At 49.8% G+C, this 26,956-nt stretch overlaps 1 protein-coding gene across 4 annotated transcripts in view; it reads right to left on the bottom strand.

Annotated features, from left to right (window-relative positions):
- Nucleotides 1-26,956, bottom strand: part of itprid1 (ITPR interacting domain containing 1) — a 302,950-nt gene that overhangs the window by 118,065 nt on the left and 157,929 nt on the right. For all 4 annotated transcript variants that reach the window (XM_072467364.1, XM_072467365.1, XM_072467366.1 and 1 more), the window contains one exon: nt 16,472-16,674. In XM_072467364.1, the coding sequence (XP_072323465.1) occupies nt 16,472-16,674 (203 nt within the window). The remainder of the gene's footprint in view (nt 1-16,471; nt 16,675-26,956) is intronic.

Below are 26,956 nucleotides of genomic sequence, written 5' to 3'. Positions count from 1 at the left end.
TCAGCTCCTCCTCCATTTCCCCGTCTCCTATTATGAAATCTCCCTTCTCATCTTCCAAGGGACCAATATTTACCTGAGCCACTCTTTTTTGTCTTATATATTTGTAGAAGCTTTTACTAACTGCTTTTATGTTCTGAGCCAGTTTACTTTCATAGTCTACCTTACTCTTCTTCATAGCTTTTTTAGTAGCTTTCTGTTGTCCCCTAAAGACTTCCCAGTCCTCTAGTCTCCCACTAATTTTTGCCACTTTGTATGTTTTTTCCTTCAATTTGATACTCTCCCTCACCTCCTTAGATATCCACGGTTGATTTTTCCCCTTTCTACCGTCTTTCTTTTTTGTCGGTATGAACCTTTTCTAAACACTGTGAAAGATCGCTCGGAAGGTTCTCCACTGTTCCTCAACTGCTTCACCATGAAGTCTTTGCTCCCAGTCTACCTTAGCTAGTTCTTCTCTCATCCCATTGTAATCGCCTTTGTTTAAGCACAAAACACTAGTGTTTGATTTTACCTTGTCATCCTCCAACTGTATTTTAAATTCCACCATATTGTGGTCGCTCCTTCCAAGAGGATCCCGAACTATGAGATCATTAATCAATCCTGCCTCATTACACAGGACCAGATCTAGGACGGCTTGTTCCCTTGTAGGTTCCATTACATACTGTTCCAGGAAATTATCCCGGGCACATTCTATAAACTCCTCCTCAAGGCTGCCTTTACCAACCTGGTTAAACCAATCGATATGCAGATTAAAATCTCCCATGATAACCGCTATACCATTTCTACATGCATCCGTTATTTCTTTGCTTATTGCCTGCCCTACCATCCTGTTACTATTTGGTGGCCTATAGACAACTCCTATCAGTGACCTTTTCGCCTTACTATTCCTGATTTCCACCCAAATTGATTCAACCTTGTCCTCCACAGCACCAATATCATCCTTTACTATTGCCCGGATGCCATCCTTAAACAACAAAGCTACACCACCGCCCTTACCGTCCATTTTATCCTTTCGTATAGTCTGATACCCTTGGATATTTAACTCCCAGTTGTGACCATCTTTTAACCATGTTTCAGTAATGGCCACTAAATCATAGTCATTCACGATGATTTGCTAAATTTACATTTCAACTCATTTACCTTATTTCGTATACTACGAGCATTCAAGTAAAGTACACTTATGCTGTTTTTTATGTCTTTGTTATGAATCCTAACACCTTGATCAGTAACTTTTCGCAAATTATTTTTCCTCTTACCCTTTCTCCTAATGTTCCTTGTCTTTGAACCCATATCTCTACATAATAACCTGTCACGTAACCTGCTGCCTTGATCTCCATTAACCATTATACTGTCCATTGCTTTACACTTCCCTTCCCCCCATCTTGCTAGTTTAAAGTCCTTAACGATAGTGACATTTAAGGGGCATCTTGACAAATACATGAATAGGATGGGAATAGAGGGATACGGACCCGGGAAGTGTAGAAGATTGTAGTTTAGTCGGGCAGCATGGTCGGCACGGGCTTGGAGGGCCGAAGGGCCTGTTCCTGTGCTGTACATTTCTTTGTTCTTTGTTCTTTGTGACCAACCTATTTATCCTATTCGCTAGAACACTGGTCCCAGAATGGTTCAGATGAAGACCGTCCCAACGGTACAGGTCCCTCCTGCCCCAGTACTGATGCCAATGCCCCATCAAATGGAATCCCTCTTTCCCGCACCACTCCTTTAGCCACGTGTTAACTTCCCTAATTTTCTCAACCCTATGCCAATTGGCACATGGCTCGGGTAGTAATCCAGAGATTATACTGGATCCTCCCCCTCCCTCTCCAAAATCCTTTCAAGCCGATCAGAGATGTCCCTCACCCTGGCACCGGGCAGGCAATATACCATGCGGGACTCTCGACCTGGCTTACAAAGGATGCCATCAATCCCCCTAATTATAGAATCCCCTACAATACCACTTGTCTTTTTGCTCCCCCCTCTTGAATGGCTTCCTGTACCACGGTGCAGTGGTCAGTCAACGCATCCTCCCTACAGCCCTCTTCCTCATCCACACAGGGAGCAAGTACCTCATACCTGTTGGACAAGGTCAAGGGCTGAGGCTCCTCAACTCCTAAACTCAGGATCCCCCTGCCTGCCTCCCTTGCAGTCACACCACTCTGTCCCTGACCACTGTCCGAATTAACAGTACTTATTCTACCGGGTGTGACTGCCTCCTGAAACAACGCGTCCAGGTAATGTTCCCCCTCCCTGATGTGCCGCAGTGTGTGCAGCTCGGTCTCCAGCTCATCAATTCTGAGCCGAAGTTCCTCGAGATGCCAACACTTGCTGCAGATGTGGTCACTGACGGTCTCAATGGGATCCACCAGTTCCATCATCATACAGCAACAGCACATCACCTGTCCAGCCATATTCAATTAGTTAATTAATTTAAATAATATTTAAAAAATTTTTTTTATATAACCTCAAGGATAAACCCGAACACCAACAAAAACACAGCCCTCTCTCGCCACTCACCCGAACTCAGTCACTCACCTAAACTCAGATGCACTCTGTTCCAATCAGCACTCCGTGTCTAAAGGCACTCCTGCCACACCTTTTGTGCACTCACCCCTCCCAGGCATACGGTATCTTCCGAAGGGTGTATTAAACGTGCAGAGCTTCCAGCTGGACTCGTTCAGTTGTATCTGCCAGAAGCCACGGGATGCATCCAGCTTTTAAAAAAATTTGGCATGTGCCATCTCACTCGTCAGCTCCTCCCGCTTCGGGATTGGGTAGTGTTCCCTCATAATGTTGCGGTTCAGATCCTTGGGATCGATACAAATCCAGAGGGCTTCTTGACGCAGACCATCGAGCTGACCCAGTCAGTCGGTTCCGTCACCTTGGACATTATTCCTTGATCCTGGAGCTCCTGCAGCTGCGCCTTTAGACGGTCCTTGAGGGGCGCCGGCACCCGGCGTGGCACATGGAAGACAGGGGTGGCATCAGACCTGAGCAGAATTTTATAGCGGTAGGGCAGCGTACCCATCCCAGTGAACACATCCGGGTATTGCAATAGTAGCTCCTCAATGTCGACCTGAAGAGTGCTGTTGGCAGAGGGCATGGCATGTACACGCTGGACGAGATGGAGCAGCTTGCATGCCTGGGCACCAAGCAGGGAAGCCTTGCCGGGCTTGACGATCTCAAACTGTAAAGTGGCCTTGATGGCCTTGTTGGCTACATGTAGGTGACAGGACCCTAATGCGGTGACGGCATTCCCATTGTAGTCGTGCAACTGGCAGGCCGTCAGAAGAATTGTTGGCTGCCTTTGGATACGAGCCAGATCTGCTTGGGATATTAGATTGGCCGAAGCAACGGTGTCCAGCTTGAACCGGATTCTACAATCGTTGACTTGTACTGTGGCACGCCACTCGTCCGCATAATCCACATTGAGGATGAGCGTGTGTGTTGCTGAGGCGGCCTTGTCATGCATGGCGATGATGCCCACTTGATATGGGGACTCCTGGCAGTCGTCCTCTGGATCCGTGACGGGATCAGGTTCCAAATCCAGCAGCCCTTGCTGCACACTTCTAACGCGTCTGCGTTGGACCTGGGATCGATGGCCCCCCATCGGAGGTGCAGACCTGCACCAAGCAGCATAATGGCCAAGCTTCTTGCAGTTGATACATCGCCTGCCTCTTGCAGGGCATTGCCGCTTTAAATGGGCAGTGCCGCAGTTGGGGCACGTTATCACGTCGACGTCTTGACGCTCGGTGCGTCATTGCACATGCGCGGTGCGGTCAGCCGCCGCTCGCACCTGCGCAGTGTAGCCTTCAGCCGCTTCGTTCTCCCGACCGTGGTGCGCATATGTGGGACCCCTGGAAAAACGCGCGAAATGGCCACCTATTTTTTTTCCGGCGCGATTTCAGCAGTTGGAGTGGGCGGAGCTACAGAGTCGAGCAGTGAGTATTTAAACTAGCTGCTTCACGGATTTGAATCTTTTCGGCGGGAATTCAGCTGTTGGAGTGGGCGAAGCTACAGAGTCGAGCAGTGAGTATTTAAACTAGCTGCTTCACGAGACTTCCAGTTGCGGCTATGCGGAGCTAAGTCGCACATTCGGCGGCTCCCGCAAAAATGGACTTTTGGGCTCTTTTCAGGGCCCCCAACGGCACTTTTTCGACATTTCCCGGTGTGGGAAGGAGTCTACAACAGCTCCACGTCAGTATATGGCTTCAACTAGGAGCGGGGTGACACAAAAGGTGGAGGTGGACCCGAAGAAGGTGCGAGGGAAGAAGGACAAAATGGCAGCGGGCGGAGACCAGGCAGCGTGGATGCAGTGGGCAGAGGAGCAGCAGGAAGGTATCCAGCGCTGCTTCAGCGAGATTAAAATGGACCTGCTAGAGCCGATGAAGGCGTCTATTGATAAGCTGCTGGAGACACGGAAGGCCCAGGGAGTGGCGATCCGCGAGGCTCGACAAAAGATCTCTGTCAATGAGGACGAGATCTTAGCCCTGGTGGTAAAGGTGGAGGCGCACGAGGCGCTCCACAAGAAATGGCAGGAGCGGTTCAAGGAAATGGAGAATCGGTCGAGGCGGAAGAATCTGCGGATTCTGGGCCTCCCGGAGGGGCTGGTGGGGCCGGACGTGGGGGCCTATGTGGTCACCATGTTGAACTCGCTGATGGGAGCGGGGTCCTTCCAGGGTCCCCTGGAGCTGGAAGGGGCCCATAGAGTGCTGGCAAGGAGGCCCAAGGCCAACGAGCCTCCGCGGGTGAGGTTCCATCGGTTCATCGATCGGGTGTGTGTGCACAGATGGGCCAAGAAGGAGAGGAGCAGCAGGTGGGAGAACGCGGAGGTTCGGATATATCAGGACTGGAGTGCGGAGGTGGCGAAGAGGAGGGCCAGGTACAATCGAGCGAAGGCGGTGGTGCATAGGAAGGGGGTGAAATTTGGCAAGTTGCAGCTGGCGTGACTGTGGGTTACCTACAAGGACCGAGTTGCCGCTGCTATGGTCAAGGAGGAGCTGGAGCGAGTGGGGGGGTGCCGAGACGGGGGTATGCCGCTGTGGGAAACGGGCCGGGTGTGGGGTGCGGGTGCGTGGCTGGCCGAGGAGGGGTCATAGCTAGTCGGCGGGGGAGGGGGGGCGGGTAGCCCCCTGATCCGGCTGATAACCTGGAATGTAAGGGGACTGAATGGGCCGGTTAAGCCGGCCCACGTGTTCGCGCACCTGAAGGGTTCAAGGAGGATGTGGTCATGCTCCAGGAGACACACCTGAAGGTGGAAGACCAGGTAAGATTGAGGAACAGGTGTGTAGGTCAGGTGTTTCACTCGGGGCTGGATGACAAAAATCGAGGGGTGGCAACCTTGGTGGGAAAGAAGGTGTCGTTTGAGGTGTCGAGCATTGTGGCAGATAATGGCGGCAGGTACATAATGGTAAGTGGTAAGTTGCAGGGAGAGAGGGAGGTACTGGTCAATGTGTATGCCCCGAACTGGGACGATGCGGGTTTAATGCGGCGTATGTTGGGTCGGATGCCAGACTTGGAAGTGGGGGGCCTGATAATGGGGGGAGACTTTAACACAGTGTTGGATCCTGCACTGGATCGCTCCAGGTCTAGGACGGGTAGGAAGCCGGCGGCGGCTAGAGTGCTGAGGGGGTTTATGGACCAGATGGGAGGGGTGGACCCTTGAAGATTTGCATGGGGGCTAGGGAAGTTTCATTCTTTTCACACGTCCATAAGGCTTATTCCCGAATTGACTTTTTCATCTTGAGTAGGGCGCTGATAGCGAGATTAGAGGATACTGAGTATTCGGCAATAGCCAATTAGGACCACGTTCCGCATTGGGTGGACTTGGAGATGGGGGAGGAGAGGGACCAGCACACACTGTGCTGGAGGTGGGGCTGTTGGTGGACGAGGAGGTGAGCGAGCGGGTCCGAGGAAGTATAGAGAGGTACCTGGAGACCAACGACAATGGGGAGGTCCGAGTGGGGATGGTATGGGAGGCACTGAAGGCGGTGGTGAGGGGAGAGCTGATCTCCAATAGGGCCCACAAGGAGCGGAGGGAGCGGGGGGAGAGGGAGAGGCTGGTGGGGGAGATGGTGAGGGTAGGCAGGAGATATGTGGAGGAGCCCAAGGAAGGATTGTTGAGGAAGAGGCGTAGCCTCCAGGCCGAATTTGACCTGGTGACAACCAGGAAGGCGGAGGTGCAGTGGAGGAAGGCCCAGGGGGCGATTTACGAATATGGGGAAAAGGCAAGCCGGATGCTGGCGCATCAGCTTCGGAAGCGGGACGCAGCTCGGGAGATCGGGGGAATTAAGGACAGGGGAGGGAGTGTGGTGCGGAGTGGAGCTGGCATCAATGGGGTCTTCAGGGACTTCTACGAGGAATTGTACCGATCTGAGCCCCCACGGGAGGAGGGAGGGATGGGCCGCTTCCTGGACCAATTGAGGTTTCAAAAGGTGGAAGAGGGACTGGTGGCAGGATTGAGGGCCCCGATTGGGCTGGAGGAGCTGATCAAAGGGATAGGAAGCATGCAGACGGGGAAGACACCGGGGTCGGACGGTTTCCCGGTCGAGTTCTAGAAAAATATATGGACCTGTTGGGCCCGCTGTTAGTTAGGACCTTCAATGAGGCAAGGGGGGGGGGGGGGGGGCTTTACCCCCGACGATGTCCCAGGCACTGATCTCCTTGATCCTGAAGCGGGACAAGGATCCTCTGCAGTGTGGGTCTTACAGGCCGATTTCGTTGCTAAACGTAGATGCCAAGATTCTGGCGAAGGTCTTAGCCACGAGGATTGAGGATTGTGTGCCGCAGATCATCCACGAAGACCAGATGGGGTTTGTGAAAGGGAGGCAGTTGAACGCGAATGTGCGGAGGCTTTTGAACGTGATCATGATGCCGGCGAGGGAGGGGGAGGCGGAGTTAGTGGTGGCGATGGACGCCGAGAAGGCCTTCGATAGGGTAGAGTGGTGCTACCTGTGGGAGGTGCTGAAGAGGTTTGGGTTTGGGGAGGGGTTTGTCAGGTGGGTTAGGCTGTTGTATGAGGTCCCGATGGCGATTGTGGCCACAAACAGGAGGAGGTCCGAGTACTTTTGGTTCCTCCGAGGGACGAGACAGGCGTGTCCCTTATCCCCCCCGCTCTTCGCACTGGCGATTTAACCCCTGGCTATGGCACTGAGGGAGTCGAGGAACTGGAGGGGTTGGTGCGGGGTGGGGAGGAGCACAGGATGTCACTTTATGCGGACGACCTGCTGCTGTATGTGGCGGACCCAGTGGGAGGAATGCCGGAGGTAATGAGGATTCTTAGGGAATTTCGGGACTTTTCGGGGTACAAGCGCAACATGGGGAAGAGTGAGCTGTTCGTAGTTCATCCAGGGGACCAGGAGAGGGGGATTGGCGAGCTCCCACTAAAAAAGGCGGAGAGGAGCTTCAGGTATCTGGGAGTCCAGGTGGCCAGGCGCTGGGGGGCCCTGCATAGGCTTAATTTTACAAGGATGGTGGAGCAAATGGAGGAGGAGTTCAAGAGGTGGGACGCGTTGCCGCTGTCCCTGGCGGGTAGGGTGCAGTCAATCAAAATGACGGTGGTCCCAAGGTTTTTGTTCCTGTTCCAGTGCCTCCCCGTGTTTATCCCGAAGGCTTTTTTTCAGGCGGGTTAACAGGAGTATAATGGGGTTTGTGTGGGCGCGAGGGACTCCGAGGGTGAGAAGGGTGTTCCTGGAGCGGAGTAGAGATAGGGGGGGACTGGCGCTGCCCAACCTCTGTGGATACTACTTGGCCGCCAACACGACGATGGTGCGCAAGTGGGTGATGGAGGGGGCTGCATGGAAGAGGCTGGAGATGGCGTCTTGTGTGGATACGAGTCTGGGGGCGCTGGCAACGGCGCTGCTGCCACTCCCTCCAAGGAGGTATACCACGAGCCTGGTGGTGGTGGCTGCCCTCAAAATCTGGGGGCAGTGGAGGCGGCACAGGGGGGAAGTGGGGGCCTCGGCAGGGACCCCATTACGGGGGAACCACCGGTTCGCCCCAGGAAGAACAGGTGGAGGGTTTGCGGGGTGGCACAGGGCAGGGATACGAAAGTTGGGGGACCTGTTTGTGGACGGGAAGTTCGCAAGCCTGGGTGAGCTGGAGGAGAAGTACAGGCTCCCCCCCGGGGAACACCTTCAGGTACTTACAGGTAAGGGTATTTGCCAGACGGCAGGTGGCGGAATTCCCGCAGCTACGGCCACACACAGTGCAGGACAGGGTGCTCTCGGTGGGGGGGTGGGTGGGAGTGGGGAAGATCTCGGAAACCTACCAGGTGATGCAGGAGGAGGAGGAGGCCTCGGTGGTGGAGGTAAAAGGTAAGTGGGAGGAGGAGTTGGGAGAGGAAATTGAGGAAGGGACGTGGGCAGATGCCCTGGGGAGGGTGAACTCTTCCTCATCGTGCGCGATGCTCAGCCTCATACAGTTTAAGGTGCTGCACAGGGCACACATGACCGGGACAAGGATGAGTCGGTTTTTTGGGGGTGAGGACAGGTGTGTTAGGTGCTCAGGGAGCCCAGCAAATCACACCCATATGTTCTGGGCATGCCCAGCGCTGGAGGAATTTTGGAAGGGCGTAGCGAGGATGGTGTCGAGGGTGGTAGGGTCCAGGGTCAAGCCGGGCTGGGGGCTCGCAATATTTGGGGTAGCAGAGGAGCCGGGATTGCAGTAGGTGAAAGAGGCCGGAATTCTGGCCTTTGCGTCCCTGGTAGCCCGGCGAAGGATTCTTCTTCAGTGGAAGGATGCGAGGCCTCCAAGCGTGGAATCCTGGATCAGCGATATGGCAGGGTTTATTAAGTTGGAGAGGGTGAAATTCGCCTTGAGAGGATCGGTACAAGGGTTCTTTAGGCGTTGGCAACCATTCATAGACTTCCTGGCAGAGTGATAGACATTGGTCAATGGCAGCAGCAACTCAGGGGGTCACTTTATTATTTTTTGTTTTTGTTATTTAGACTGGAGGGTCTGAGGGGGTGGAGATACTTGTTGTATTAAGTCGGGGTGTTAATGTTAATTTATTATTTATGTACAGGGGTGGAGGGGGGTATGGAGGGTTGTTTTTCTGGACTGTATTTTGTACTTAACCCTGTTGGGTTCTTTTTTCATTTTGTTATTGATATTTTATGAAAACCTTTAATAAAATTAAAAAAAAAAAACTAGCTGCTTCACGGATTTGAGTGTTTTCGGCAGGAATTCAGCTGTTGGAGTGGCCGGAGCTACAGAGTCGAGCAGTATTTAAACTAGCTGCTTCGCGGATTTGAGTCTTTTCGGCGGGAATTCAGCTGTTGGAGTGGGCGGAGCTACAGAGTCGAGCGGTGAGTATTTAAACTAGCTGCTTCGCGGATTCGAGTCCTTTCGGCGGGAATTCAGCTGTTGGAGTGTGCGGAGCTACAGAGTCGAGCAGTGAGTATTTAAACTAGCTGCTTCGCTGCTTAAACAGCAGCCACAGGGTCTTTGGGGATAAACTTGAAGAGTGACATCACAGCAAAGCAGTGACCTGATTGGCTGGTAAGGAAAGTGCTCCAGTTAGCAGTAGCTGGGAGAAATTTAACTCTTCGTGTGTTGGTAAAGATTGTGATTGGTGAGTAAAATCTTTGTTCCTTTCACTTATTCATTATTTGATATTATATTTGTAATCGGTTAAGGTAAAGTATAAAAATGGCAGGAGATCCCAGACCCGTGTTATGTTCCTCGTGCTCAATGTGGGAGTTCAGGGACGCGGCCGATGCCCCTGACTCCTTCATGTGCGGGAAGTGTGTCCAGCTGCAGCTCCTGTTAGACCGCATGATGGCTCTGGAGCTGCGGATGGACTGACTTTGGAGCATCCGCGATGCTGAGGAGGTCGTGGATAGCACGTTCAGTGAGTTGGTCACACCGCAGATTAGGATTGGTGAGGGAGACAGGGAATGGGTGATCAAAAGGCAGAGAAAGAGCAGGAAGGCAGTGCAGGTGTCCCCTGCGGTCATCTCCCCCCATAACAGGTATACCGTTTTGGATACTGTTGGGGGAGATGACTCACCAGGGGAAGGCAGTAGTAGCCAGGCTCATGGCACCGTGGCTGGCTCTGCTGCACAGAAGGGCAGGAAAAAGACTGGCAGGACTATAGTTGTAGGGGATTCAATCGTAAGGGGAGTAGACAGGCGCTTCTGTGGTCGAAAACGAGACTCCCGAATGGTATGTTGCCTCCCGGGTGCACGGGTCAGGGAGCTCTCAGATCGGCTGCAGGACATACTGAAGGGGGAGGGTGAACAGCCAGTTGTCGTGGTGCATATAGGCACTAATGATATAGGTAAGAACCGGGATGAGGTCCTACAATCAGAATTTAGGGAGTTAGGGGATAAGTTAAAAAGTAGGACCTCAAAGGTAGTAATCTCAGGTTTGCTACCAGTGCCACGAGACAGTCAGAGTAGAAATTCAAGAATAGTCAGAATGAATACGTGGCTCGAGAGATGGTGCAGGAGGGAGGGGTTCAGATTTTTGGGACATTGGAATCGGTTCTGGGAGCGGTGGGACCATTACAAATCGGATTGTCTGGAACCAATGTCCTAGGGGGTGCTTTTGCTAACACTGTTGGGAGGTTTTAAACAAATGTGACAGGGGGATGGGAACCAGATTAGGAAGTTAGAGGTCAGTAAAGAGGCAGCAACTAAAGCCAGTAAGGTACTAGATAATAAACTCATTGTGACTAAGGGGAAGAGTAGATAGGGAAGAGATGATGAACGCAAAGGGACAGGTGGTCTGAGGTGCATTTGTTTTAATGCGAGAAGTGTAGCAGGTAAGGCAGATGAATTTAGGGCTTGGATTAGTACCTGGGAATATGATGTTATTGGTATTACTGAGACTTGATTGAGGGAAGGGCAAGATTGGCAACTAAATATCCCAGGGTATAGATGCTTCAGGAGGGATAGAGAGGGAGGTAAAAGGGGTGGAGGAATTGCATTACTGGTCAGAGATAATATCACAGCTGTGGTTATGGAGGGTACTATGGAGGATTCGGGCACTGAGGCAATAGGGGTAGAGCTAAGAAATAGGAAGGGTGCACTAACATTGTTGGGACTTTACTACAGGCCTCCCAAAAGCGAGCGTGAAGTAGAGGTACAAATATGTAGACAGATTATAGAAAAATGTAGGAGCAATGGGGTGGTCGTGATGGGAGATTTTAACTACCCCAACATTGAATGGGACTCATGTAGTGTTGGAGGCGTAGATGGTGCAGAATTTGTAAGGAGCATCCAGGAGAGTTTTTTAGAGCAGTATGTAAATAGTCCAACTCGGGGAGGGGGCCATACTGGACCTGGTATTGGGAAATGATCCCGGCCAGGTGGTTGAAGTTTCAGTCGGTGATAACTTTGGGAATAGCGATCACAATTCCGTAAATTTTAGAATACTCATGGACAAAGACGAGAGTGGTCCTAAAGGAAGAGTGCTAAATTGGGGAAAGGCCAAGTATAACAAAATTCGGCAGGAACTGGGGAATATGGATGGGAGCAGCTGTTTAAGGGTAAATCCACATTTGAAATGTGGGAGTCTTTTAAGGAAAGGTTGATTAGAGTGCAGGACAGACATGTCCCTGTGAAAATGAGGGATAGAAATGGCAAGATTAGTGAACCATGGATGACGGGTGGAATTGTGAGACTAGCTAAGATGAAAAACGAAGCATACATAAGATCGAGGCGAATTAAAACTGATGAAACTTTGGAGGAATATCGGGAAAGTAAGACAAATCTCAAACGCGCAATAAAGAGGGCTAAAAGGGGTCATGAAATATCTTTGGCTAACAGGGTTAGGGAAAATCCCAAAGCCTTTTATTGGTATATAAGGAGCAAGGGGGTAACTAGAGAACGGATTGGCCCACTCAAAGGGAAAAGAGGGAATTTATGCGTGGAGTCAGAGGAAATGGGTGTGTTTCTTAATGAGTATTTGCATCGGTATTCACCAAGGAGAGGGACATGACAGATGTTGAGGTTAGGGATGGATGTTTAAATACTCTAGGTCAAGTCGGCATAAGGAAGGGGGAAGTTTTGGGTATTCTAAAAGGCATTAAGGTCCGGATGGGATCTATCCCAGGTTACTGAGGGAAGCGAGGGACGAAATAGCTGGGGTCTTAACAGATATCTTTGCAGCATCCTTGAGCACGGGTGAGGTCCCGGAGGGCTGGAGAATTGCTAATGTTGTCCCTTTGTTTAAGAAGGGTAGCAGGGATAATCCAGGGAATTATAGACCTGTGAGCTTGACGTCAGTGGTAGGCAAACTGCTGGAGAAGATACTGAGGGATAGGATTTATTCACATTTGGAAGAAAATAGACTTATCAGTGATAGGCAGCATGGTTTTGTGCAGGGAAGGTCATGTCTTACAAACTTAATAGAATTCTTTGAGGAAGTGACAAAGTTAATTGATGAGGGAAGGGCTGCAGATGTCATATACATGCACTTCAGTAAGGCGGTTGATAAAGTTTCCCATGGCAGGTTGATGGAAAAAGTGAAGTCACATGGGGTTCAGGGTGTACTAGCTAGATGGATAAAGAACTGGCTGGGCAACAGGAGACAGAGAGTAGGGTGGAAGGGAGTGCCTCAAAATGGAGAAGGGTGACTAGTGGTGTTCCACAGAGATCCGTGCTCGGACCACTGTTGTTTGTGATATACATAAATGATCTCGACGAAGGTATAGGTGGTCTGATTAGCAAGTTTGCAGATGAGACTAAGATTGGTGGAGTTGCAGATAGCGAGGAGGACTGTCAGAGAATACAGCAAAATATAGATAGATTGGAGAGTTGGGCAGAGAAATGGCAGATGGAGTTCAATCCAGGCAAATGCGAGGTGATGCATTTTGGAAGATCCAATTCAAGAGCGGATATACGGTCAATGGAAGAGTCCTGGGGAAAATTGATGTACAGAGAGATATGGGAGTTCAGGTCCATTGTACCCTGAAGGTGGCAATGCAGGTCGATAGAGTGGTCAAGAAGGCATACAGCATGCTTGCCTTCATCGGACGGGGTATTGAGTACAAGAGTGAGCAGGTCATGTTACAGTTGTATCGGACTTTGGTTAGGCCACATTTGGAATACTGTGTGCAGTTCTGGTCGCCACATTACCAGAAGGATGTGGATGCTTTAGAGAGGGTGCAGAGGAGGTTCACCAGGATGTTGCCTGGTATGGAGGGTGCTAGCTATGCAGAAAGGTTGAGTAGATTAGGATTGTTTTTGTTGGAAAGACGGAGGTTGAGGGGGGACCTGATTGGGGTCTACAAAATTATGAGAGGTATGGACAGGGTGGATAGCAACAAGCTTTTTCCAAGAGTGGGGGTGTCAATCACAAGGGGTCACGATTTCAAGGTGAGAGGGGGAAAGTTTAAGGGAGATGTGCGTGGAAAGTTTTTTACGCAGAGGGTGGTGGATGCCTGGAACGTTTGCCAGAGGCAGGCACGATAGCGTCATTTAAGATGCATCTACACAGACATATGAACGGGTGGGGAACAGAGGGAAGTAGATCCTTGGAAAATAGGTGACAGGTTTAGAAAAAGGATCTGGATCGGCGCAGGCTGGGCGGGCCGAAGGGCTTGTTCCTGTGCTGTAATTTTTTTTGTTCGTCAATGCTCAGGCCCCGCATTCGGGCGATGGTCTGTACACTTTCAGCCTCATGGGAGGCTAGCTGGTCCTGTTCTGCCGACTTGAGGCGGGAATAGCGACTTTTTGCGTGTTCGTGGACCTTGCATGTATCGATGGCTACTGGCTGGGTCATATTTTTTATTTTTAGGAGCTGCTCCCACAGGGCGTCGGAGTGGACGCCAAACACAATCTGATCCCTGATGAGGGAGTCAGCGGTGTCTCCGTCGTTGCAGGATTGGGCTAGGATGCTCAGATGAGTGAGAAAAAACTGGAAAGGCTCATCCATACCCTGAAGGCGCTGCAGGAAAACATAACGCTCGAAGCTTTCGGTCGTCTCGACCTCACAGTGACTGTCGAATTTGGAGAGGATGGTCTGGAACTTGGTCTTGTCCTCACCGTTGGCAAACATGAGTGAATTGAAGATTTGGATGGCCTGGTCCCCCGCAGCCGACAGTAACAGCGCAATGTTTCGGGCATCGGATGCACTTTCGAGGCCCGAGGCTTCAATGTACAGACTGAATTTCCGCTTGAAGACCCGCCAGTTGGCGCCAAGGTTCCTGGAGATCCGGAGCTGTGGAGGTGCCTGGATCTTTTCCATGCCGCTGGAAGGCAGTTGCTGGTCGTCAGTGAATTTTCGAAGGTAAGTTACTTGGAAGCAGTAGTCACGCCTGGTATCATGTCGTGTTATTCACCCTGGGGTAACACGGACTGCAACACGATGCAGTTGACTGATAAAGCACACAGCAAACAGAGGCGTTGGTTCAATAGAGTTTATTGAACTCCAGTAACGAAACACACAGCTGCCTGTGGGTTGACTCTCTACTCCTCTAAGTAAACTAACACTAACTATCTAGACCAGGCTAGCTCTGATCCACGTGCAGAAGGTGTTGAATGATTTATACACCCTGACTATCACTGCAGCTATCACCAGTGGAAAGAGGCAGAGTGCTGATGCCTCATGTGTTTTATAGTTGGAAACCCCCCTTGGTGTTCTGACTTGTGATTGGTCGTGTTCTGTTCTGTATATTGATTGGCTCACCTGGGTGTCTGTCACTGCCTGCTTTTACCTCATGGTGTGCATGGGTGCATATTATGACAAGGTAGATAGAGTTAAGAGTCATGATCCAATTGAATGGTAGAACAGGTTTGAAGGGCTAAATGGTCTGCACATAAAGAGCAATTTCCAGGTGAAAGGGGGCCTCGTTCCTCATGACAAATAACTAGTTTTGGCTGTGCTACAGAAAAAGATTGAGAGATACTACATCTTCCAGCCTGAACTAGTTATATCTGCAACTTCAGATGTAGCTTAACTGCAGTGTTAGCATTTGAAACCGAAAAATTATAAACAAGAAAAAAGTAAAACATACAGACTATCCATTAATTAAAAGGAAACGCTGTCAATAGCTTGGTAACCAGCTAGCTCACAAAAACCATAGTGGAAATCACAGGGCAAGTCATCAATTGGCATACCTAATCAACAAAACTGGCTTGATTTTGTACCTTGTTGCACACACCATTAATGCTATCATAACAGACACTGATCAAATGACAAATCACGTGTTACTCCTGTGTCTATGCATTCCCCGTGTATAGGTCAGTAGGCTGCAGAGCAAGCCAGCAGCGCGGGTTTAATTCCTGTACTGGCTGAGGTTATTTGTGAAGGCCTCGCCTTCTCAACCTTGCCCCTCGCCTGAGGAGCGGTGATCCTCAGATCAAATCAGCACCAGTCAGCTCTCCCCCTCAAAGGGGAAAGCAGCCTATGGTCACCTGGGACTATAGTGACTTATATATAGAAATCAGAATTAACACAGGAGCTGCCATAAATAGATCAACCACTCCGTGTTTTATCTGTGATGTCTCAAAGTCAATTAGCCACCTTACTTTGGAGCTCAACTGGCCAGTGGCAATTTAAATGTAAGTACCCATTTCATGGGACATGCTGGAAACATAAAATTGTTTCTGTTGTGGTCCTCCAGTCTTGCCGTTTAAAAAAATATATTTTTGGAGTTTGCACTAAGAAGCAGGGACATGAGAGAACACCAATGACTAGGAAGATCAAAGGTTAGAGTGCAAAGGCAAAGATATAAGCCCGAAAACTGTGACAGAGGCAGATTAAAGGCAGCTTTGAAAGGGACATTTCTCCTCTGCCACTGACACCTTCCATCTCCCGAACTACCATCCCAGGCACAGCAAGGTCATTCACAGCATTGCCACTTTTTCAACCATGAGCTCAGTTTAAAAACTTCCATTCTTATCATCACAAATACTGCTTAGTTTCATCTCTGAATCATTGGCCATCTTTGCCCCTGTATTAGTCCCATTGCTTGTCTTTTTATTTATCACCTATAGAGGAATATTCTTACATAATAAAAACAGAAAATGTGAAAACGTTCAGCAGGTAAGGCAGCCTGAAATGTTAATTCTGTTTCTCTCCACAGATGCTGCCTGACATGTGGAATTTTTCTGGCATTTCCTGATTTTATTTCAGATATCCTGCGTCCTTTTTGTAATCACATTGAAGAGAGCTGTTCTTGGAACTTTGGGTGAAAACTTAAGAGAAGTTTTAAATTATAATGATGTGGAGATGCCGGCGTTGGACTGGGGTGAGCACAGTACGAAGTCTTACAACACCAGGTTAAAGTCCAACAGGTTTGTTTCGATGTCACTAGCTTTCGGAGCGCTGCTCCTTCCTCAGGTGAATGAAATTATAATGACATCGAACAAGGGATTTTTGAAACTGGGTTAGATCTATAAACCTAAATGCTAGTCGCTGTTTCAAATGATCAGGCTTTTTCAAAGACCTAATTGATGCTTGTACTTTAACAGTCCAAAACTTAAAGGATATCCCACTTATTAAACCAACAAAGAGCCTTTCTTACTGTATAGGTTGGGGCTCTCCATTTCCATACGTAGCTTCTGTGCATCCAGAAACACTCCTAAATTTATTCCAGTTGCAACAGAAGAGCTATTGATAAAACGAGCAGGGATTTTAGCTGAGATGTCAGCCTCCTCTTTGCCAAAACCAAGATCAAGGAGAAGATCCTCAGGGTCATGATGCCAGAGATTCAGTAATTCAACAACACTGAAAAAGAGACAAATTAGAATGTTATGTGTATCCTATTTATAGTCAAGAGTACAAAGCTCATTAAAAATACACATTGAGTTAGTCATCTATTATGCATCTCATATTGTTTATAATGGCATGTATATCCTTATGGCAATAATCAAGTTACCGGATTAGTGATTGAGAACTCTGATCTAACAAAAGAGAACATGAATTCAAATCCCAGGACAGTTGGTCAATTTGAATTCAGTTTAAGAAAATCTGGTATCAGTCGCGAATGATCATGGATGTTATAAAAACTCAACTGGCTCATGGAATCTTGCCATACTATCAGTGATGCCCACATCCCAAGATACATTTTAAAAAGTATCTGTTGGAATTACAAGATATATGTTACCGCCTGGAAGCCACATTTCATTAGATGTGGAAAGAAATCAAAAGAAAGTCAGTCATTGACCTATGTCTTGAAATTATGAGATTATAATTTCCTTGAGGGGCAGACCAAGTTGATTTTCCAATGCACTCACTGAAACTCCAGAAGGAGTGTGGTTGAAAGGCTAGAATGCAGACCAGAATGTGAATTTGGTAGGCCCAGTCCGCAGTACCCATGTGGCTCGGCAAGAACAGTTCTTCGATCCGCTAAAGCACCAGTGCAACAATGTCAAAGGAGACAGGGTCCAACGAGATGAATCCAAACATTGGTTAAAACCCCATCCTTGAACTCACAGGAACCATCAGATGATAAAGAGTATTCAAGACTGAGTTCAGGACTGAGTTTAGGAGGAGTTTAGGACTGAGTTTAGGAGGAACTTCTTCACCCAAAGGGTTGTGAATCTATGGAATTCCTTGCCTAGTGAAGCAGTAGAGGCTCCTTCATTAAATGTTTTTAAGATAAAGATAGATAGTTTTTTGAAGAATAAAGGGATTAAGAGTTATGGTGTTCGGGCCGGAAAGTGGAGCTGAGTCCACAAAAGATCAGCCATGATCTCATTGAATGGTGGAGCAGGCTCGAGGGGCCAGATGGCCTACTCCTGCTTCTAGTTCTTATGTTCGTATGTAAGAGCCCAAATGAATGGGATCCATGCCAGGGAAGTTTGCTGGAATGCCGAAAGCATAAAGATGATTACGTTTTTGTGTAGTTAATGTAATTTAGAGCGTAAATGTGAATGTATAAATCAGACAGTTCACAACATCTTGGGAAAGTGATGTAAGATTACATGACTCTCGACGGGCATCAAGGTGGTGCAGTGTTTAGCACAGCTGCCTACAGCACAATTGCTTCACAGCTCCAGGGTCCCAGGTTCGATTCCGGCTTGGGTCACTGTCTGTGCGGAGTCTGCACATCCTCCCCGTGTCTGCGTGGATTTCCTCCGGGTGCTCCGGTTTCCTCCCACAGTCCAAAGATGTGCGGGTTAGGTGGATTGGCCATGATAAATTGCTCTTAGTGTCCAAAATTGCCCTTAGTGTTGGGTGGGGTTACTGGGTTATGGGGATAGGGTGGAGGTGTTGACCTTGGGTAGGATGCTCATTCCAAGAGCTGGTGCAGACTCGATGGGCCGAATGGCCTCCTTCTGCACTGTAAGTTCTATGATAATCTATGGTTTAACACACCATTTGGGAGATATTAGCAGATCACCATTTGGCACCTGAGAAGATTCCAGCTATTGTCACTAACAACACCTCAAAAAAATGAACATTAGAGTACGGGGGATCAGGAACATTTCTGAGATGGGTTGAGTGGAGATAATTAAACATGGTGCACGGTGGCACAGTGGTTAGCACTGCTGCCTCACAGATCCAGGGACCCGGGTTCAATTCAGGCCTTGGGTCACTGTCTCAGCGGAGTCTGCACGTTCTCCTCATATCTGCGTGGGTTTCCTCCGGGTGCTCCAGTTTCCTCCCACAGTCCAAAGACATGCAGGTTAGGTGGATTGGCCATGATAAATTGCTGTTAGTGTAGAGGTGTGGGCTTGGGTAGGGTGCTCTTTCCAAGGGCCAGTGCAAACTCGATGGGCCGAATGGCCTCCTTCTGCACTAAAAATTCTATGATTCCAAGAGCCGGGGCAGACTTGATGGGCCAAAGGGTCTCCTTCTGAACTGTAAATGCTATGATTCGATGATAATTGCCCTGAATCTTGCAGCAGGGGCTGGATTTCTTAGCCACTTTGGGCAAGGAAGTAGCTATGATGCACTTATAATGGCATAGTTCTCCATTAGCCCAGTGCTAATTAGATGTTGCATCCCATCTCCCACAGGCCTGAGGGGTTCAGTGCTGAAAGGGAATTGCCAGCACAGCTTTAAATCAAGGAATTTTGCTCGTGAAATTTCAGGACCCAGTTAGGTTTTAGGTGCTAAACCACCCATGCATAGCATCATGGACGATCACCAAAGTTCCTTCAACAGCACCTTCTAAACTACCACCAAGAAGGACAACGGCATGGGAACAGCACCATCTGCAAATTCCCCACCAAGTCACGCACCTCCTTGACAATGGCAATATTGCCATTCCTTTATTGTCATTATATGAAAATCCTGGAACTCCCTCCCTATCAGCACTGTGTGCATCCCTACAACACATGCGGCGGGATTTCCTGCGCCTCCTGCCATGTGTTTTGCGGAGGCTGCCCACCATTGGCTGGCTGCAGGGTCTTCTCCCGTCGAGCCAGCGACACCCACATCCCCTGAATGAATACATAGCAAAACAAAAATACTTAAAGGTATATGAATGACTATCTTCTGCAAAGTATGCGGGGTTGGATGATATATCAATTTGGAATTTTCCCAACAAACTATTGAAGTTGAAGGATTATAGGTGAAGATGATGGGTGGCATTCTGTGGTTACGATAGTGACATTTAAGGGGCATCTTGACAAATACATGAATAGGGGGATACGGACCCAGGAAGTGTAGAAGATTGTAGTTTAGTCGGGCAGCATGGTCGGCACGGGCTTGGAGGGCCGAAGGGCCTGTTCCTGTGCTGTACTTTTCTTTGTTCTTTGTTCTTTGTTCACCCGCCGCGTGTTTCTCAACTGCATGCCGCTTGCTGAAGGTGGGATTCCATCTTCCCATCACTTGTCATTGGAATTTCTTGTTGTAAACACCTCACGCCACAGCGAAACTCGCTGGTGGGGGTACACTGTCGGCGGGAGAATTGAATCGCAATGACCAGAGAATTCTAGCCAATATTTCTATTGAAAATAAAAACGCCCTCTAAATATAAGGGGCTGGATTCTCCATTTTAGAGTCGAAGTGCTGACTCCGGGACTGAATCGTTGGTGTTCTACGACGAAGGATCCGGAGCAATTTAGGATCCATTAATGGGCACCGGTGGAATTAGAGCAATTCAAATGAAAAACAGTGTCTGATTTGCCAGGGTCGGAATTAGCACTCAAGGGGCTGACAAGCTGCAGCCGTATATTAGCACTCCACTCCCCACACACACTCATCCCGGCCAACTAGGTGGCAGCACGGAGGGCAGCACCCCGGTCCGCAGATGCGGTGCTTGAGACCCTGTTGGACAGTGTAGAAGTGAGGTGGGCTACCCTGTACCCCGGGATGGGAAGGAGGCTGCTACCCGCTGCTGTCCATCGGGCCTGGTCGCGGGTGGCAGAGGCTGTGAGCACCCTGGGCCCCACCGCAATGCTGGAAAAAGCTCCACGACCTCCTCAAGGCGGCCAGGGTGAGTAGCCAGCATGGTGCCCCTGGCATCAACCCTCGCCCCACACACCCGTAACCACCTCTCACAACCAGGAAGGCGACCGAGCCCACATGCCGGCAGTCTTCTCACAGCCCACCCTGCGCCACATGCCAGCAGTCATACTGCCCTCCATCGCCGGTGCCCTGTTCACAAAGGCCACCAGCTGACACCCCCTGTGCTGCCTGCATCCCGCTGCCTAACACTGTCTGTTTTCTGTCTCCCCTCACCCCCACATGCCCCAAGGAGAAGGCGGTACACAACTGCGGGGAGAAATAGAAGACTGGAGGGGTCCCACTGGACTTAAGGCCCTCACCATCATGAAGCGGCAGGCACTAGACTTGGTCGTTGGGCCCGGGGAGATCACCGAGGTGGAGTTCGGCACCAAATGAGCCCTGCTGAGTGGCAGTGTCCCTATAGCATGCCTGGAACCCCCACACCACCCCACCTCCCCACACCATCACCCCAATCTACTTTCCAATCATGTGTCATGTCTTGTGTCTTGCAGGATCACTGGGTGACAAGGTGCGCCCTTCCGGTGTCCCCGCCCCCAGCAACAACCCCAGGAAATGTCCAGCAATGTGGCGGCACCGGACAGCAACAGAAGCCCAGCGCACCAGTCCGGGGACAATACGGATGTTCCGTCACAGCTGTCTGTACCACCATCCTGGTTGAGCACTTTACTGAAGAATCTCCTGCGGCATTATCTGGTGCACAACACACATGTGTAGCGGTGCATCAGGTGGAGGTAGGAACTCCGAAGGAATGGACTTTGGAGGGCGACCCGACTCCAAGGACTAGCTTCGGTCCAGATGGGTCTCAGGCTTCTGGACACAGAGGTCCCATCGACAATGGGGATGCCGTCACAGAACTGGGGACTACATGAGGGGTTGTCAGCAAACATCCAGCGCTTGTAGGTCCAGTTAGAGGAGGTCAACTGCCTTCCGGAGGCGATGACGACCGGGCGTGCCACCCAGGCCAACATCGCACACGTGGTGTGCGCGGTGGAGGCCTTGGGGGCTGTGGTGTTCTTTGAGTTGTTAAATTCTGGATGGTTAGCGTAGTGGTCACAAAGACCACAAATAGCTTTTAAATTGAACAAAGCTATAAATTTATTAACACTACTTAATTGGATTCGACACTTACTCCTAAATAATACACAATTGATAATTAACATATAATCTACATTCATCTACTACTAATCTCGACACGATTGTATTAACTATGATCTCACTCACACTATGTTTACTTCAGTCTTTACTCTAGCTTTCTCATCAACCTCTCACCCACAAGGCTTAGCATCAATGCCTTATATAGTTGTACATCTAGCTCCCCTAGTGGTTGATTTAGACACTTAATTAACACTTGCAGTTCTTACACTTATGATAAAGTCACAGGGGCGAGGGATTTGGCCATGGATCAGCATGTCCACAACCTCGGACATTCTGTGCAGGCGGTGGCAAAGGCCCAGGACAGGGCTGCCCTCTCACAGGCAGCCATGTGCCAGAGTCACCTGGATATTTCAGCTGTGCTCCTGAGCATGGCCCAGTCACAGCGGGCCATGGCTGAGAATGTTAGCGGCATTGCCCAGGTGGTGGCCGACATGGCACAGGTGCAGAGGGAGGTGGCCCAGTCCCAGGGGCAGTCACTGGCTGATGTGGCACAAACCCTGAAGGTGGTGGCACAATCACAGCGTGATGTGGCGCAGTCCCAGACGGAGGTGGTCCATGGTCGTGAGCAGTCAGACCCTGGCTGAGACGAGAGCGGGTCTCCAGGACTGGAGGCTCCAGGTGGGGTGGAGCCTCAGGGGTTAGCTCCGTTCGCGCCCCCGTTCCATGGAGTAGCCCGGGGACCATCGGGCACCCCAATGGAGGAGAAGGTTATGGAGCCCTTGCTAGTGACTCCCATTAGGGAGGAGCCAGAGCACTGCAGCACCTCAGACTCCTCCCTCCTGTTCCTGTGCATCTGGTGCGAAGCGGGCAAAACAGGGCCACACCACGCCACCTGGGACACAGAAGCAGCAGCCGTGCCCATCCAGGCCCGATGTCCCCAGAAGACGGCTGCCAACGGGGACCTTGTCGCAGGGCGGGAATCAAAGCAGGCCACCTTCACTCATGATGTACCATCTGGGGATCCACCTAGATGTAGTGTTAGGGCCTGTCAGGCCAGAAAGTTAAACACCAGTTAAGTTGGCACAGATGCAGGGCACAGTTTGGTGATGGGGCTTGGGCACAACTATTTGTTCACATTAAACACCTGTTCACACCTTTACAACCTGCCATGGTGCTCTGTCAGAAGGGTGTGAGGGTGGCTAAGCTGTGTTGGGCTGGACACAGAAGGGATATGGGACCACAGTTCAGCCAGCGCTCACCGCTCTGGTGTGCTCCCCCCAACCCTCCCCCCCTGCCATCCCCACCCCGCCATCCCAGGAATGTGATGGGACCGTGGGATAGAACGGCCAGCTTGCATGCAGGGATCTCATTGCAGAGCAGGTTGTCACCTCTATCCATGGATTATAATCGCTGGTACTGCCAATCCAGGGTCGCACCCCCATGTGGTGTTATGCCTATGGGCTATATCATGGATGGATGGTGGGTAAGCTCCAACCAGCAGGTAGCGGTACAGACGCACCATGCGGTCTCGAGACTAAGGTCATGTGACCAGTGACTCCCATATAATGGGAGACACATCCGGCCATTTTCAGAAGAAGATTGAGAGGGTAATCAGACATATAGGTGAATGGTCAGTGTTAGGTGCCAGTTCCAGAGGAGTAACAAGCAGACCCCATGAGAACGTGCTCTGTAACAGATTACTATCTCACCACACGAGACAAAATAAAAGATTCTGGTTTGGACAAGTTTGGCAAAATGTTTGGCAGCACGGTAGCATTGTGGATAGCACAATTGCTTCACAGCTCCAGGGTCCCAGGTTCGATTCCGGCTTGGGTCACTGTCTGTGCGGAGTCTGCACATTCTCCCTGTGTCCGCGTGCGTTTCCTACGGGTGCTCCAGTTTCCTCCCACAGCCCAAAGATGTGCAGGTTAGGTGGATTGGCCATGATAAGTTGCAGTTAGTGTCCAAAATTGCCCTTTGTGTTGGGTGGGGTTACTGGGTTATGGGGATAGGATGGAGGTGTTGACCATGGGTAGGGTGCTCTTTCCGGTGCAGACTCGATGGGCCGAATGGCCTCCTTCTGCACTGTAAATTCTGTGATATCTATGATGAACCTTTACAAGGTATAAAGGACCAAACACAACACCCCGTAGTGCGGCAGGTATGTATCACGGAGGTAGTCTTAGATTAGGATAAATGGTCAACACAACAGCATGGGCCGAAGGGCCTGTACTGTTCTAGGTTCTATGTTCTATGAGGTTGCAAGGGGGGTGACCGGAGGGGAGTTGTGTGGGTGGGATGCAGTGTCCGTGCCCCTGGTCATTCTCCCACTCTCAGTCGATGAACCTAGAACATAGGTACAGCGCAGTACAGGCCCTTCTGCCCTCAATGTTGCGCCGATCTGTGAGACCACTCTAAAGCCCATCTACAGTATTCCCTTATCGTCCATATGTCTATCCAATGACCATTTGAATGCCCTTAGTGTTGGCGAGTCCACTACTGTTGCAGGCAGGGCATTCCACGCCCTTACTACTCTCTGAGTAAAGAACCTACCTCTGACATCTGTCTTATATCTAGCTCCCCTCAATTTAAAGCTATGTCCCCTCGTGCTAGACATCACCATCCGAGGAAAAATGCTCTCACTGTCCACCCTATCTAATCCTCTGACCATCTTGTATGCCTTAATTAAGTCACCTCATAACCTTCTTCTCTCTAACGAAAACAGCGTCAAGTCCTTCAGCCTTTCCTCATAAGATCTTCCCTCCATACCAGGCAACATTCTGGTAAATCTCTGCACCCTTTCCAATGCTTCCACATCCTTCCTATCATGCGGCGACCAGAATTGCACGCAATACTCCACATGCGGCCGCACCACAGTTTTGTACAGCTGCAACATGACCTAATGGCTCCGCAACTCAATCCCTCTACCAATAAAAGCTAACACACCGTACGCCTTCTTAACAACCCTTTCAACCTGGATGGCAACTTTCAGGGATCTATGTACATGGACACCGAGATATCTCTGCTCATCCACACTGCCAAGAATCTTACCATTAGCCCAGTACTCTGTCTTCCTGTTATTCCTTCCAAAATGAATCACCTCACACTTTTCTGCATTAAACTCCATTTGCCACCTCTCAGCCCAGCGCTGCAGCTTATCTATGTCCCTCTGTAACTTGTAACATCCTTCCGCACTGTCCACAACTCCACCGACTTTAGTGTCATCTGCAAATTTACTCACCCATCCTTCTACGCCCTCCTCCAGGTCATTTATAAAAATGACAAACAGCAGTGGCCCCAAAACAGATCCTTGTGGTACACCACGAGTAACTGGACTCCAGTCAGAACATTTCCCATCAACCACCACCCTTTGTCTTCTTCCAGCTAGCCAATTTCTGATCCAAACTGCTAAATCACCCTGAATCCCATGGCCCCGTATTTTCTGCAGTAGCCTACCATGGGGAACCTTATCAAATGCTTTACTGAAACCCATATACACCACATCAACTGCTTTAAGCTCATCCACCTGTTTGGTCACCTTCTCAAAGAACTCAATCAGGTTTGTGAGGCACGACCTACCCTTCACAAAACCGTGTTGACTATCTCTAATCAAATTATTCCTTTCCAGATGATTATACATCCGCTCTCTTAGAAACCTTTCCAAGATTTTGCCCACAACAGAAGTAAGGCTCACTGGTCTATCATTACCTGAGTTGTCTCTACTCCCCTTCTTGAACACGGGACAACATTTGCTATCATCCAGTCTTCTGGCACTATTCCTGTAGACAAGATGACTTAAAGATCAAAGCCAAAGGCTCAGCAATCTCCTCCCTAGCTTCCCAGAGAATCCTAGGATAAATCCCATCCGGCCCAGGGGACTTATCTATTTTCACACTTTCCAGAATTGCTAACACCTCCTCCTTATGAACCTCGAGCCCTTCTAGTCTAGTAGCCTGAATCTCAGTATTCTTCTCGACAACATTGTCCTTTTCCTGTGTGAATACTGACGAAAAATATTCATTTAACAGCTCTCCTATCTCCTCGGACTCCAAGCACAACTTCCCACTACTGTCCTTGACTGGCCCTACTCTTACCCTAGTCATTCGTTTATTACTGACATATCTATAGAAACCTTTCGGGTTATCCTTGATCCTACTTGCCAAAGACTTCTCATGTCTCCTCCTGGCTCTTCTTAGCTCTCTTTTTAGGTCCTTCCTAGCTAACTTGTAACTCTTGAGCACCCGAACTGAACCTTCACGTCTCATCTTCACATAAGCCTTCTTCTTCCTCTTGACAAGTGTTTCGACTGCTTTAGTAAACCACGGATCCCTTGCTCGACCATTTCCTCCCTGCCTGACAGGTACATACTTATCAAGGACACGCAGTAGCTATTCCTTGAACAAGCTCCACATTTCCATTGTGCCCATCCCCTGCAGTTTTCCTCTCCATCCGATGCATCCTAAGTCTTGCCTCATCGCATCATAATTGCCTTTCCCCCAGATATAACTCTTGCCCTGCGGTATATACCTATCCCTTTCCATCACTAAAGTAAACGGAATCGAATTGTGGTCACTATCACCAAAGTGCTCACCTACCTCCAAATCTAACACCTGTCCTGGTTCATTACCCAGTACCAAAACCTAGAGGTGATCAGAGCATCCTGTGCGTGTTGGCCCTGGTGCACACATTGTGTGGCCTCCCGTGCCTGCCTGGGCCCCATGTCCAGTCCATCCTCGCTCTCCACCGCCTCCTCTTCGTCGGACGAAGCCTGTTGTTCATCCTCCTCTTCCAGCACGTCCCCCCTCTGCTATGTGATGTTGTGGAGGGTGGAGCGCTATACTGGAGGTCCCTCCAGAGCGGTCTAGGCACCTGAACCGCATCTTGAGGATGCCGAAACACCGCTCGATCACCACCCTGGTCGCTGCATGGGCATCATTGTAGTAGGCCCCCGCATCAGTTTGTGGCCTTTGGATAGGCATCATCAGTCACAACTGCAGCAGATAACCCTTGTCGCCCAGGAGCCAACCCCACAGCTGGGGGTGTACCTCAAAGAAACCATGAATCATTGAGTGTGCCAGGATGAAGGTGTTGTGCACACTGCCCAAGCGTCAGGCGCAGACATTCATGATTTGGAGTTGTTCATTGTCACGTGTACTGAGGTACAGTGAAAGTATTGTTCTGCGTACAGTCCAGGCAGATCAATCCGTACATGAAAAGAAAATACATAATTGGGCAAACATAAAATACACAATGTCAATACATAGACACAGGCATCGGGTGTAGTTTTACTCGGTAGAGATGATGTGTGAAGAGTTCAGATCAGTCCATATGAACAAATAAAGAACAAAGAAATGTACAGCACAGGAACAGGCCCTTCGGCCCTCCAAGCCCGTGCCGACCATGCTGCCCGACTAAACTTCTACACTTCCTGGGTCCGTATCCCTCTATTCCCATCCTATTCATGTATTTGTCAAGATGCCCCTTAAATGTCACT

Source organism: Scyliorhinus torazame, chromosome 11, assembly GCF_047496885.1.
Source record: "Scyliorhinus torazame isolate Kashiwa2021f chromosome 11, sScyTor2.1, whole genome shotgun sequence".
NCBI classification, from domain to species: Eukaryota; Metazoa; Chordata; class Chondrichthyes; order Carcharhiniformes; family Scyliorhinidae; genus Scyliorhinus; species Scyliorhinus torazame.
Note: the sequence above shows the minus strand (reverse complement) of the source record. Positions and strands in the feature narration are given on the sequence as shown.